At 35.9% G+C, this 14,208-nt stretch overlaps 2 protein-coding genes across 8 annotated transcripts in view; one reads left to right on the top strand and one right to left on the bottom strand.

The window, feature by feature from the left end:
• The window catches only part of iho1 (interactor of HORMAD1 1), a 52,233-nt gene that overhangs the window by 4,548 nt on the left and 33,477 nt on the right, over positions 1 to 14,208 (top strand). For 4 of the 5 annotated variants that reach the window (XM_088636536.1, XM_088636534.1, XM_088636535.1 and 1 more), the window contains 2 exons: positions 598 to 692; positions 3,346 to 5,199. In XM_088636536.1, the coding sequence (XP_088492662.1) occupies positions 598 to 692; positions 3,346 to 4,617 (1,367 nt within the window). In that variant the 3' untranslated portion in view covers positions 4,618 to 5,199. Of the gene's footprint in view, positions 1 to 597; positions 693 to 3,345; positions 5,200 to 14,208 lie in introns of those variants that run through there. The other variant, XM_088636538.1, reaches the window with a different exon arrangement.
• Positions 8,855 to 14,208, bottom strand: part of LOC148661969 (NUAK family SNF1-like kinase 1) — a 40,508-nt gene continuing 35,154 nt past the window's right edge. For all 3 annotated transcript variants that reach the window (XM_088636531.1, XM_088636532.1, XM_088636533.1), the window contains exons 6-8: positions 14,000 to 14,119; positions 12,090 to 12,222; positions 8,855 to 11,384 (exon numbers count right to left, since the gene is read on the bottom strand). In XM_088636531.1, coding sequence (XP_088492657.1) covers positions 10,324 to 11,384; positions 12,090 to 12,222; positions 14,000 to 14,119 — 1,314 coding nt within the window. In that variant the 3' untranslated portion in view covers positions 8,855 to 10,323. The remainder of the gene's footprint in view (positions 11,385 to 12,089; positions 12,223 to 13,999; positions 14,120 to 14,208) is intronic.

The following is a 14,208-nucleotide window of genomic DNA, read 5'->3' as shown; positions in this document are numbered from 1 at the left end:
ATACTGTACAACAAAATATGCTGAGGGATATGCATACAGTATATGCAATCCATGAGCAAAACACACAGATGTGTCTATCTACAGGTCAGTGAGAACAGCTTACAGTATATCATTGAAATTTGCCTTTTGCTTTGCACAACCTTTGTTTCAGAAATAACTAAATTGATATAAATGTAAGAAGGCTCCCTGTGATTCTAAATAGCTTGAGAAGACAGGCACTCATGGTGTGAATTTGACATCTTACTCTGTGTTCGGTAGCATTATGTACAGTATCTTTGCATTGAAACAAAAAAAACAATTTGACTGCCTTTGTGTAGAAAAAAACGTTGGTGGCCAGTTTAATTTTTTTGTTTATAGGGACAATTGAAAGCAATGAAGAGGAGTTTCAAAGTAAAAGTAATAGATATATATATTTAAAGATCACATGCTAGATATTTTATTTAAATTAAATACATATTTTTGTTTTTATGATAGAAAAAAACATTGATATTCACTAACTGCTACCTTAAATTATTTACTAACATACTAGGTAGAGCCTTGAAACCAGATATTTAAATCTCTTGATATACAGTATTAACCATCTTAACTTGGTTGTAGTGGAGGACAAAGTGAGATCAATGTGTGATCCAGTACTAAGTGAGCTGAAATCTCAAAGTCAAGTACTGGCAGAGATGGAAAAAATGGAGACAGAAGTGAGTATGAGTATAAAGAATGTAAATATATTTCAGTTTGCAAAATTAAAGTTAAAACACAGTCTAAAACTTATCTGCATCTGCACATAATCTGAATCTGCTATGGGTTGCACAGGCTCCTAGTGAAATTTAGAGGTGCCTTAAGATGTCTTCTTATTAAGAAACCACATGATGGTCTTGATCCATGTTATCTTAAAGGCATACAGTATTGGATGAATATAGTCCAACTCCCCTTAATTTGAGAAATCTTGATTCAGGACTTCTACCTTTGTGAAAGACCAGGTTCCACACAAAGAGTGACAGAACCTTCTCTTGTGCAGCAATACAGCTGTGGAGCTCATTTCTTAAACACATTAGAGACATCATAACTGTTCAGATTTTTATAAATACCGTAATGACCTACTGTATGTTTTCACTAAAGCTTATAATGCATAATGTACAGTATTATTCCGCTATTTTTTGTAAGTCAGTTTGTTTTTCTTTTTATCTTTCCATCTGCTTTGATGTGGATTATGTGTGTAATATTATTCAGCACTTTTGAGTTTCCTGAAAAGTCTTCATAAATAAATTGTCACTAACCATGTTGCTTTTCCTCATGGCTGTGATAGTAATCAAAGTTACAAATTGCATATTTTTAAAATAGAGAACATGAGAGCACCAAAATGTAACAGAAAAAATAGCACCAGATTTATTCTTTCACGTCTGCAGTGCTCAGTGCATATACTGTACTATAAGTACATTATATACTTGATGCATGTACTACATGTATATATGTGTATTCTTTACTTTGCAACATAAACACCTATAATGAAGTTTTGGTTGTGGTAGTAATGCAATACACATGCAAAGCAATTTTTATTCTCATGTTTTGCTTTTCAATTATTTACCTTAAAATGCAAAAAACACTTTTGCCATAATCATAGAACTGAAAAGTATGAAACAATGATAATACTGTCTGTAGAAATGAAAAATGAAAATGAGCATTGCTTACATATAGAGCATGACTTAAAAATGGACTTCAAAGGTTCAGTATGTTCACTTTCCATATGTATAGTACAATTTTGGTTGATACACTACAGCAAAGATATTGCTGCCCTGGCGTCTATCCAGAGAAGAGCAATTAGGGGTTTAAGGTAATATCCTCCTGCACTAATAGGCTGAAGGAACTGAGCCTTTGTAGTCTTGAACAGAGAAGACTACAAAGAACCTCATACAAGTATTCAAAATCATCAGAAGCATTGGTAAAGTCAACCTAGTAGATTTCTTCTAAATGAACAGTGAAATATGAATCAGATGGCGCAATTGACAACGAGAGGCACTTCCTTATGGATGGGCTTTTGGTGTGTGTAACATGTTCTCCAGCTATATTGCTGAAACGTCTTGTAAGAAGTGGTTGGATGTGATCGTTGGATTATTATTTAAAATAATAAACAAGTACAGTAGAAAAAAAATGGGTTAGATGGGCCTAATGGCCTCCTCTTGTTTGTTACATTTCTTATGTTCTTCAGAACATTCTGTAATTTCCCAGCAACTATCTCAGCCAGAGCACACTATACAGAAAAGGTCTCAGCTTTTAAGCACTATAAAGAGGATTTGTTTCTTCATGTGAAAGGATAAAGAGAAAGCTGATCAATCTGGTTTTAATCATTAGTTCTAGTTTTGGTTGAGCAGTAATCCCTTACTTCATCAGCAAACCTTTTGTGAAGAGGACACTTCCTGGAATGCACTCAGTATGGCATAAGAAAAGCTATGAAGATAATGTTTGACATGTTGTGCTCAGAAAAGATGTTTTTGCCCAGAACTGGTTTTAATTTAGTTTGGTACATTTATTGCTGTTCTAGTAAAGTATTACTGCTTTTCTGGGCACAAGTACCTTAAACATTCTCTGAAATATAAACTGCACAATATAGAGTTTAATATAATATCTTGTTTGTTTGTTTGTTTGTTTGTTTGTTTGTTTGTTTGTTTGTTTGTTTGTTTGTTTGCTTGCTTAATTTGTCTCTTGCTTTGCTATAGAGTAGACACAAAAGGTTTACTGTAATGTGACAGAATCTGAAAACATACTGTATTCTTCTACTGTTGTGAGTTCTGTGATGAGCTGAACCACACACAATCAAAATTGAAAAACTGTTTTTAGTATTTTAGTATTGATGATCAGACTTTATTTATTAAGTTCTCTTCGTCCAAGTTATATTGCTAAATTTCTGGAAAACAATATTAAATTGACCTGAAAGTACAGTATGTACAAAATAGGGCAGCACAGTAGTGAGGTTTGTAATCACCCACGGAAGGGAACCCAAGATCATCCTGCCTCACAGCTGCATGATCCCACGTTTCCTTCTGATCCTCAGTCCCTTTCCATGCGTATATGCATGTTTTCTTTCGGTTCTTTGGGTTCTCTAGTTTCCTCCTACTTGTATTGATGTGCAGGTTAGGTTTTGTCTGCATTTTGTTCTGAATTGTACACCCTCCTTGAGCTGAGGGGCCTCATGAAGCTGGTTATGGGGCTGCATGAATAGATGCTTAAATGAACAACAAAGTATTATGTTAAAAAGCAAGGGGAAATGATGAAAAATGGAATGTGAGTCTGTGATGAGTACTGTATGAGTTAACTTAGGTAAAATTGTTTAAAGCTTTTTTCTTTTTTTCCTAGATGAAATCTTGTATGTTAGCTCTGCAGGACAACTTAGAAAGAATGAAAATGGAGCATAGCAAAGATAATGGGAAAATAAGTGAAAAGCTGGATTTGTTAAACAGCAGCCTAAAGTTTGATGAACTTGTGTCTTTTCTCACCAACTTGGCGTCCTCTTATAGGCCTACATGTAATGTTAAAGATTGCACTGTTCAGACATCACCTCGTTTGTGTGAAAATTTTTGTCTTGTCAGTGAAGAAAAGACTTACTTTGAAAGCACACGGGTATGTAAAACTAACACACTACAGCCGAGCACTGCTCTCATGCCAGAGGAGTTGGGCAATGGGACATCAACATCTGAAAAGGAATCTGATGAACAATGTGCCAAAGTCTCGGGAACAATAAACGAACAAGCCATTTTTTTTCTAGATGAGGATCGATCAATGAATACTTTAAAAAACAGAGTAGATGAGAATCCTTCCTTGAGTTCATATTACATGCATTCTACTGGGGCAATTTCCGGCCTCGCTGAGCCAGACAATGGGTTACAAACATATTTTATGAAAGAAAATGAACAACATGAAAGAAAAGGGCATGTCCAGTCCAGCCATATTTCAGACACACAAAATGAAAATAACCTCTATGGGTTAAATGGGTTGACACAGATCTCGAACACTTTCAAAGGTGAAGAAGTGGTCAACGGTCTTAGCAAGGAAAGCAATGCTAAAGACGTCCGAGATCCTAAAAAAGACTGGAAACGAAAAAAAGGCTTTAGGAAAGGGTTTAAAAAATTCCCTTCCAGGAAAAAGCAAAAAGTTAAAATATCAGTGTTGTCACAAAGTAAAACAGAAAGTATGCTGCATCCTTGTGAGGACAGGCAAGGCTTTAGAAATGAAACCCAAATGCAAAGGGATCCCTTTGAGACTGAAGTTGAGAATGTAAGGATGTCAGCTGAAAAGCACCAATATCAAACAGCAAAACTCCAAAAAAAAAAGAATAAGATTATTCCGGTGTCTTATTCCTGCAAGAGTGTTGGAAAAACTAGCCAAGGAAGCTGTAGAATGGGGCCCACAAAAGTAGACCTAAATCTATGGGACTATTTTCAAGACAGCTCATGTACACAGCATATTACTGGATACGAAAAGAAAACACTTTCCTGGGTAAGTCCATTAAGCCCTTTAGTGCACAAAAATACCTTTCCTATTGTCAGTATTCCTAAAAAACAAGAAATGCAAGAAAGCAAAGTTGTTTCATATTTATGCGTTTTTGACTCCAGTGATGATTCTGATTAAAATGGATAAAAAACATTAGAATACCAGCTGACAGTTGTTAAAAGGTATTAGAGAATGTAACAGTGACCTTCTGGCATATAAAATTTGCCATTAATTGCTGGATTTATAAATGATTGGTGCTATTTTTGTGTGGCTCAAGTGTATAAAGCAGGCCAAAGTCTGTTTTTTTTTTTTTGCACTACAGCTAGTTTGGAACTTTTGGGCATCTTGTTTTAAAGCTGATTTCATGGCAAGAGAGGTGTGCAAGTGTTAATAGATCAGCCATAGTTTGTTAATAATAAGGTTTATTATTTGAAACCTTAGGGTTCAAATAATTAACTTGCAATTTAACTTATACATTTACAGTACCTACAAATGTTTACTTTGAAATGTGTAAAGGATTTTCCATTACTGTAAGTAGTTCTCTAGTCTTAAATCTAATATACTGTATGCTTTCACACACAAGCTGGAATGTTTATATTTTCCTTTATATATTTTTTATATTTTTTTATTTGAGATTTAAAGACGATGTTTAGGAATTTATTTGTTTGAATGTAATGCTTGTGTTGCAATGAACTAATTAAATACTTGTTTACAAATCTACATCCTTGTCATAAAATTTTTATACAGTAACATCATTTTCTTCTGATTTTTAAAGAATTTGCACACTGTTTTAAAGTGTATAAAAAGTGAGCCAATTTGACAGGGAAAGATGGGAGTATAGAAAAACATTGTAATTTCACTGAAAAAAACTCTCTCCGCAACTTGGTATTCCTTGGTTCATTACTCAAAATGTAATTTAGTTCAGATGTAGAATGTGTCTATATGAATATGAGGTTTTGGTTTTGTAACCCATTTTAATTAATATAAAACCATAGTGTTTGTCCACGGAGGATAGTAATGCATTTTGTCAATTGGATTTCCTCATGATAAAAAATATGCTGTTAACCTTCAGTGAAGTGATTTCTGACTTATGATTCAAAAGAGGGAATGCAAGCCTATCCAGTCCATAAAGTTCTGTTTTTTATCTTGTAAGGTACAGCTGTTGTTACTGACGTAGACAGAGGTTTGCTGTTTTGAGCAATGGAAAGAGTTTTTCATTAATACCCTTAAATATTTCTTCCTTATGTCTAAATATGACTCACCTGCTTTACTGTACAGTGAAATCCACAATGGATAAGATTAAATATAACAAAATTTTGCAAGTTTAACCTTAAAGATGAATTATGTGAGGAAGTAGACATAATATATACTTCTTCAGATCACACAGTTTACACTAATTTTAAACGTTTGTAGTAGTTCCAGTAGTTTGAGTTTGAACTGGATGTTAATTCATTTTTTAAAAATAATTCCTTTCAAGATTTTTGTTGGTGTTTATCACTTTATTTCAGAGGGAGGAAATAAAAGATGAGCTCTGCTTTCCCTTCTAAATTTTGCAAGTTTAGGCTTTTGTTTTCATTGGCTAGGAATGTTTTTGTAGTTTTTTATGTTTTTATTTATGGTTGAGGAATAAGGATAACACACATACTGTAACAGCTTTCATATGAAAGTGATAATATGTTTAGACATTAGGACTATAACAGTGTTTGTAAAAATTGAGTTATATGTGTGATTCCAGAATTATTTCAGTTTAAACATAAAATACCAAGGCTCTGAAAGAAAAAGAGAGAAGGTTATTCCTTACCCAATAATCCTGCTTATTCTAAAAAAAAAGAATAACGTTCCCTACAGTACAGTATATTCACATCCTAAAAGCTACCAATTTAAATGCAAAATTAATTGTGGTAACATTTATATTGGGGGATGAGTCATACTTCTCATTATAGTTATTAGCTTTTGTATCTCAATTGCATAAATGCACATGGTTTTTATGTGATTGTTAAGTCTAGAACTGCACATTTTTCAATTTTGCAAAGCAGTGTACTTTTTAATTACACAGTTGCTTTGGTGCCTTGAAATAAACTTTTTTTTTTAACTATAGACTTACATTTGTGTTTTGTGGGGCAAAATATTCTTCTTAGATTTTAATTGGAACATAAGTGTATAAGAAAGGTTACAAAGGAGAGAAAAGGACATTCAGTCCATCTGGCTTGTTTGGTTGGCAGTAGCTAATTGATCTGAGGATCTTAGCCATTTCTTGAAAGAAGCCAGGGCAACAGATTTGACAACATGTGGCTGGGTAGTTTGTTCCTGATCACCTGATCTTTTGTGTTAAGAAAGTACCAATTTAAAAAAAATCATAATTTTCTTTTATGTCATGAAAATATAAAAAACAATATACAATATAATATAATCATTCTCTCTCTGCAATGAACTGCCGCCCTGTCCTGGATGTATCCCATTGTTAAAGGATAAAGTGCTCAGAAGACCGGTGGTGTCTCTCGTCGATAAGGAACATCAAAGTTTTTTCAAGGCTATTGCCATGATAATTTGCAGATTTTTACAATGAATACTTTTATTTTTTTAAAAAAAAGGTGCTTCATTTATTGATTTAGCTATTAAAGGTATTGGGGAACCGATAGTATTGTATCACAGTTCTGTTTCTGGCTTGTCTTAATAGATCGCATGGAGTAAACAGCAGTCATGCTCTTTATGTTTTTTTTAACGATGGAAAATCTGTCAGTGTATTTCTGAGAAATGAAAATCTATTCTGGGAGTATTGCTTTTAAATATAGGTGTTCCATTGCCCATCCCTTGCTGTAGTAGTGTACATTGCTTTCATAAATTTTACAATACTAATTCTCAGGAAGTACAACTATTTTAAGGACCTTCATTTGACTGCTTAGAATATTGACATTTAAATCATTATAAATATCACTGCTGTACTAGTGGACAGCTCCTAAATCTGCCCATAGTATTTAAAATATTTCCCAAGCTGATGACGCATAGAGTCGGATGTTTTGTATCTTCCGTAACCAAGGATGAATGTCCTGTGTGAGCTTTAGTTATTGCTACAGTAGGTTGTGCAACTCATCATTTCAAATGATGCCCTCTTTTTCAACACAACAGTGCTTTAGAAAACTGTTGCCTACCTCTTCCAGTGTTAAATGACAAAGTGATAATTTTCAAAAGACATTAATTCTATATTGATGTGTGTTTGTGATGACAACAAGGGGGTTACCTGCAGAGTTTTGTTATTCAGCTAGGTTTTGATACCTCTTCCACACAGTGTTGAACAAAGAATACATATACCAAAAGTGTGGATAATACATATTTGAAACTGTACTTTTTATATAGCATCCTTAAGTTGCATATCTTTTCACTATTTGTACAGTCTTTAATCATTGAAGTATTAAGAGTGTCCTAAAGTAACAAGTTTTATAACGTTGAGATTTGAAATCTGATATGTTCATATTGTACTTATTACATCTTCCCCTCACATGCTATGAACTATTGTTATAAAAATGCTTTTTATGCATATATTTTGTTCCTTGGGAAAATAAAATTCATTCAAGAACTGTCAAAGCACTGACAATTCCTCTCTGTACAATTTTCTAGCTAATGTTTAAAGATGTACATACTGAAACAAAAAAAGTTGTTTTTGAGGGGAACTGTGTGTATATGATGTTTAAAGGTAAAGAGCACTATTACATTTCTATTTAAATGCATAATACTGTTATATAATTCTGCTTATTCTGATAATTGATGCTTCTGTAAATTCATAAAGCATAGTCTTTGAGCAATTTGATCATTGCTACAGTATGCTCCATTAAAGACAGCATGAACAGTATGCGTTTCATAGTATTAAGCATTTTCTCAGTCCGCAACGTAGTCAGTTTTGCTCGTCTTGTATCTCATTTTGGAGATTAACTTTTTCATGTTGGCCGATTTAAAATTGAAACATTTGAAGTTTTGGTTTTGCCAGAAGGCTAAAAATATAAAAGGCCAAAAAAAAAACATTCACAATTTATAGCTGGTGTCTTTGTTAGTGGAGCAGCTTGAACTGCACTGTAAACTTTTATTGTATCCTACAGAACCACATCGGTCCAACAGTATTTAGGAAGAAAAAGACTGAGGTTTAGATAAGTCTGTTTTGTGCTTCCTTTTTTAAGTTCTACTGCTTTCTTCATTAACCATGGTAAAGCCAGTTACAGTACATCCATCAATATTATATTTAATTTAATTTGTCATGATTTAATTATTCACCTTGATAATAAAAATGATAAAAATCATTACAATATAAGTGATTATATAAGTATGGGAATATAATGTATAACAGGGGACATGTATGTTTAGACAATATAAACACATTTCCCTCTTTATTGTTAAGCATTTATTTACAATACCAAACACTCCAACACAAAAATTAAAAATTTCTACATAACAAAACAGAAAATATATATTAGCAAAAATGTATAACTCCCTCTTCCACTCAAACACTATTCTTTTCTTCCAGTTGCCATACAGATATAGCTTCATTTTCTTTACAGCTGTGCTGTATTTTTATTTCACAACAAAAAAACAAGTAAACTTTAACAAGAAATTCTAAAAAATGTATAGTTTTTATAGCAGTTGAGGATTTTGTTCTCAAGATGGTAATCTGCAATTCCTTTTGGAGCAGTAAAAATGTTTGTTTTACACAAACATTAATTTGTATTTATACAGTATTTATTTTGTCTATGCAGCTGTATGAAAACAGACATTTTTCTAATTCAGATTTTCCACTTCTATTACACAGTCCAGTTTTTAGTCAATTATGGTCCATCACAGGGTTGTCAGACTGAATTCAGTAAGAGTTCATGAACCTACAGTAATTGCTTACGTCTTGGAAATCAATACTCCTTCTGAAGACAGGGCATCTTAACAACTAGAACAACCCTTCATTGCGTTTAGCTGTTCATGTCGCCTTGTACTGTATGTAACATAAAAATACAGGATTTCATTTTTTCTTCAATTAAAATAATACATGGCATAGTCTATTCAATTTAAAGTGACTTATCTAACACCCATGGTCAAAAGTATAATAATGTGCCTGGAGACAGAGATAGACACCGACAATTATATTTCATTTTAGCATTTCAAAATTACAGTATGTAAGGTCAAGGTGTGCAAAATGACTGAATAGCCTTTGGAAATTTATACAAACAATGTTAAATGTAATTCAGATTTTTTGTTTGAAAGTCTCTTCATTTTAGTCATATTTGTACAGTATTTAACAATTCATATACAGTACAGTAAATGTTTGTATACTTTTAACATTCATTTGTGGGAGATTGAAAAATGTGCACTGATGCAAACTGACTTGTGATGAGATTTTACAGTACAGAAAGGCATACAATATAAATCTGTAAAGCCCATATGTGAAAGGTAAAACATACTTGCACGCAATTCCTGCACTGTACAATTCATATCCCATTTAGAGTCAAACTAAATGAGACACGGACTTTAATGTTGTACCTCACTTATGTCAAGAAAAATACTAAATATGGCCAAGTGCTATTGTAGAATAGTGTAATATATCGTAATCTCTTTAAAGCTTTAAGAAAAGATCAAAACAAAGATTTTAAATCACAGATGTTGCACCAGTGAAGAGTAGGGTTGATTTTGTTTCAATGTCCTTGATATTTTGTAGTTGTACTACTCAACCGACAACACCTGTGCATGTCAGAAATTGGAAATTGGAAATGAGTAAAGGGCTCTACTACAGTTTGCCTCACAGACCCTTCCCACCTTTTTTGCTTCAGTCCAGTCTGAACAACCTGGATCTGTCCAGGTTGGGGTCTAATGCTATAAATTGCTACTGATCACCTGGGCCTCACGACAGAGCTCCTTTCCCTCCTTCAGTGAAATCTCCTCCTCCAGCTTGCCCTCCCCGTACTCGCCTCTACCCCGCGGGTTCTCCAGCTCTTCCTCGGAGCTGTAAACATCGTGATGCTCGCTCTGCGCAAAGAGGCGCCTTTTGGTTTGAGCGGCCAAATCCAGGAGGTCAAAGGAGTCGCTGGAGAGAAGGCTGTCATCGCTGATGACGCTGGGTGGCCGGCTGTGGGCTGGAGCCTGCTGATGCCCCCTGCACCCAACGGAGAAGATCAAGGGCTGCACGTCCTCTGAGAACTGCAGGGTGGAGTAGTTGTCAGGCAGGTCTAAGCTGGTTGAAAACTTTCCATTCCTCTTGAGAATCCCCTTCTTCCGACGAGCCACCATCCCCCTTGTTTGGGGCTCCTCTTTCCCCATCTTTGCGTCACTCACCCTACAACCCTCTACAAAGTCCCCCCTCTCTGGGGAAGAGGAGTACCCTGACTCCCTCTGGTGCAGGTTTTTTAGGATACCCTTCTTTGGTATTTTGGAAGAAGGCTGACAAGAATTAGGGAGGCTCTCAGAGCAGGCTGTATGCGATGCTGTTTGATGTCCATTTGTTTGGCTACTGGGTTGTGAAAGACCATCCCCAGTAGCATCTGAGAGAAAAGCTGAATCAAAGCTGCTCCTGGTTTTCAGGATGCCCTTTGGTTTCTTGTCCACCACTGGAGTGAAAGTAGCAGGTTGAGAAATGTCGTTCTCCTTTTTGGATTTCTTTAGGCATGTGACCCCTTGAGCCCCGGCACCAGTGGGTTTTAGAGGGAAGCTGAAAAAAATATTAAGCTCCGGCGATCCCTGGGTAGTGCTGGCATTGGGCCTGTTCTGCCAGTCAATGTAGCGTGCCAATAAAGGAGAGTGGCAGTCTTGTGCAGAGGCGCAGTCGCACACCGACTCCTCAAACCCCCAATTTACCCACCAATGATTAGCAATGTCTTCTATGGTCGCTCGCTTCTCTACAGTCACTGTCAGCATCCAATCAATAAGTCCACAGGCATCTGTGAATCACAACACAAAACAGTTTTATATTGAGGAAGCTGAATAAGGGTTATTTTGGCTGAAAAGGGGGACTCAGATATTCTGACTTATAGACGACACCGTCTGTCTAATGCTCACAACACAGTATACGGCAGAAAACATTACTGGCATTAACCACTGATACACAGGTTTACTCAATGTTTCATTTTGTGTGTGTGCGTCCATAATACTTGGACTATGAAAGTGAATTGAAGATCAGCTCAAACTACTGCATGTGGGTCTGGATCAACTATATTATGGTTTCTCCTTTTAGTATTAATTATCTTAACAGTAAAAGGAAGCCAAATCCAAAATGAGTGACGTGTTAACAAAGTTCAATCTGTTATACGCAATGCACTCCAATGAACCTAACTGGGCAGTCCAGTCTTGAAAATGATCTTGCTATTTAATAAAAACTAATGAAAGTGAGACTGTACTTTGCAAACTAGTGAAAATGTAGTCGCACTTGCTAGACTAAATTGAGTTTAGTCCACAGAACAAAGCAATCAAGAAAATATAAACTACAGAGCTCTCCTGGGCCAGTCATTTTGATTTTCAATTTGAAAGTTAAAGTGCATGAGAACAGAAGAACTGGATTGGATTTCTGCACAGCTGTCACCCCAAGACAGCTGCAAGGCCTGCAGAAGAAGAGTAGCATGAGAAGTGAGGAGATGGGGGAGGAGTACCTGAGGGACACTGTGGTTTCTTGTATTTAGCCTGGCTGATCTGCTCTGTCAGTGTCCTGTAGTTTTCACTGTCAAAAGGCATACTGCCATACAGCAAGGCATAAAGCAGTACACCCAGAGCCCAGCAGTCTACCTGAAATACACACCAGTTAGCATTCTGTTAAAACATGTTTACATCATGGGGAAAAAGCTTTAAAGTTGCAAGAATGTATGGCGTTACTATCTGTGAGCTGTGTAGGCAACTTTGTTTTTATTTAATTGATTAAGCCTCTGAAGTAGGCTTGCACAGATCAATGGTGTGTTGAATTGTGTACAATTAAAACAAAAAAGTACAGTATTGCTACAAAAGATTATCAATGCCACGTTTAGTTAAGAGGATGTCCCTTCGGGTATGTTGCCGTGAGCCAGTAGCTTCTAATTTGCGAACAGTTGTTTTGGATAAGTAGCTAATTTACCTTTTTTCTGGTAAATGCTAAAATAGGAGCTATACACAACTGGCCTGCAGTGTAAAAGAGGCTCTCATAGCATTTGGTATTGAGGGTTTTATTATGACAGATGACATGATGAACTGATTTAAGATATTTCACTTTTCGTTGTTGCAATGTGACCAACCTCTGTATGTCGTGTTGTACAGACTCCTCTTTGCTAGCCAATCTCTTACATTCCAGTCACACACTTTGATCCCATATACTGTAGCATTGGGCATTTGTGCAACACTAATATCCTTCCCTGTGCATTTTCTTTAAACTGCATTAAGGTCTTCACATAATTTTTTTTTCCCCCTCACTCCAGGCAGAGAAAGCCAACACAATAATAAACTGCAGCAGATACAAATTACCACAGCGCACATACCGTAAGCTGCTATGTAAGATGTAATAAATGAAATTACAGGAAATAAAGATGAGATCAACTGCTATTTCTGCACAGAAATTCCTGGAATGTTGCAGCGATGGGCAAGGGAGTGGACCCTGGCAGCACATGCATTGTCTGAGAGTTAAGATCGAGCAATCCATTTATGCACACCTCTTGCCCTCCTCAGCTGATGTGCAGTCTCTCTTGCCAGTTTCAGAGCTCTTATCATAATAGTCAGACTCTGTAATAAGTCACAGTGTTGTTACAGACCCCACAGCCTGCTTGGTGTAGAGAAAATCTTTTTTTAACTTACATGTACAGTATGCTATGGTTTATCAGACTGTGGTATTTTGCAGCCGGTCAACGTCGGTTTTTCAACAATGCTTCTCACTACAGAACCCACTATAAATGCAAAATCTAGAAATTCATTCCCTGCCAGTGTGATCAAGTGTTTGACCATTTTGCTCTGGATGTTGCTTGCATGATTAATCCACTACAGGGTCCAAAGGAATGACTGTTATACGGTATATTGGCTTTTGAGTGATAATGCCACACCAGTGTCTGAACTATCTGAAGTGTATTAAATAAGTGTGATTGGGAAAGCCTGCATTACCTTGCATGTACATTTTTGTTGATTTGAATGAAAAAAATGTTCTTCTTTATTCATAATACCTTTCACAAACCAATGGTTCAGCTATTGTCTGTGGTTTTAGTTTTTATTTTTGTATTGTACTCTTTTTCATCTCAGTCACACTCCATGTATGTTTTGCCCCCACCTGAATATCTCTATATACAGGATGTCACGCAGTAATTTGTTGTGAAATTTCTAATAATATTATACATGATCTAATATTCTTCCTTAAATTAGTGGTGTACCAATATATTATGCTCTTTTTTACAACTTTTGTATCATTCTATTTATAGAAAGAATGATGAAATGACGAGCTAGTTTTGGATTCATCTTGAGGTGTCTACTGCATCCCAGATATGGTCACTCCTGTAGTCCCAAGCCCATTAGCATCCACTGTGAGCAGTACTGTGATGAACTAGGGCCTCACCTCAGGGCCTTGGTAAGGACGTCCATTGACAATCTCTGGAGAAGCGTACAGAGGGCTCCCACAGTATGTCTGCAGCACTGTGTCTTTGTGGTAATGGTTCGACAGGCCAAAATCTGCCAGCTGGAGGCAACAAGAACAAGTTTTTCAAAAAGCCTTTTCAACAAGGAAACCTATAGGCAATGAGAATTAGCAGCTCATTTATTATGTAC

The sequence above is a fragment of the Lepisosteus platostomus genome, chromosome 6 (assembly GCF_059453375.1).
Source record: "Lepisosteus platostomus isolate fLepPlt1 chromosome 6, fLepPlt1.hap1, whole genome shotgun sequence".
Lineage (NCBI taxonomy): Eukaryota > Metazoa > Chordata > Actinopteri > Semionotiformes > Lepisosteidae > Lepisosteus > Lepisosteus platostomus.
The sequence above is the reverse complement of the archived record's forward strand: the minus strand, read 5'-3'. Positions and strand labels throughout refer to the sequence as shown.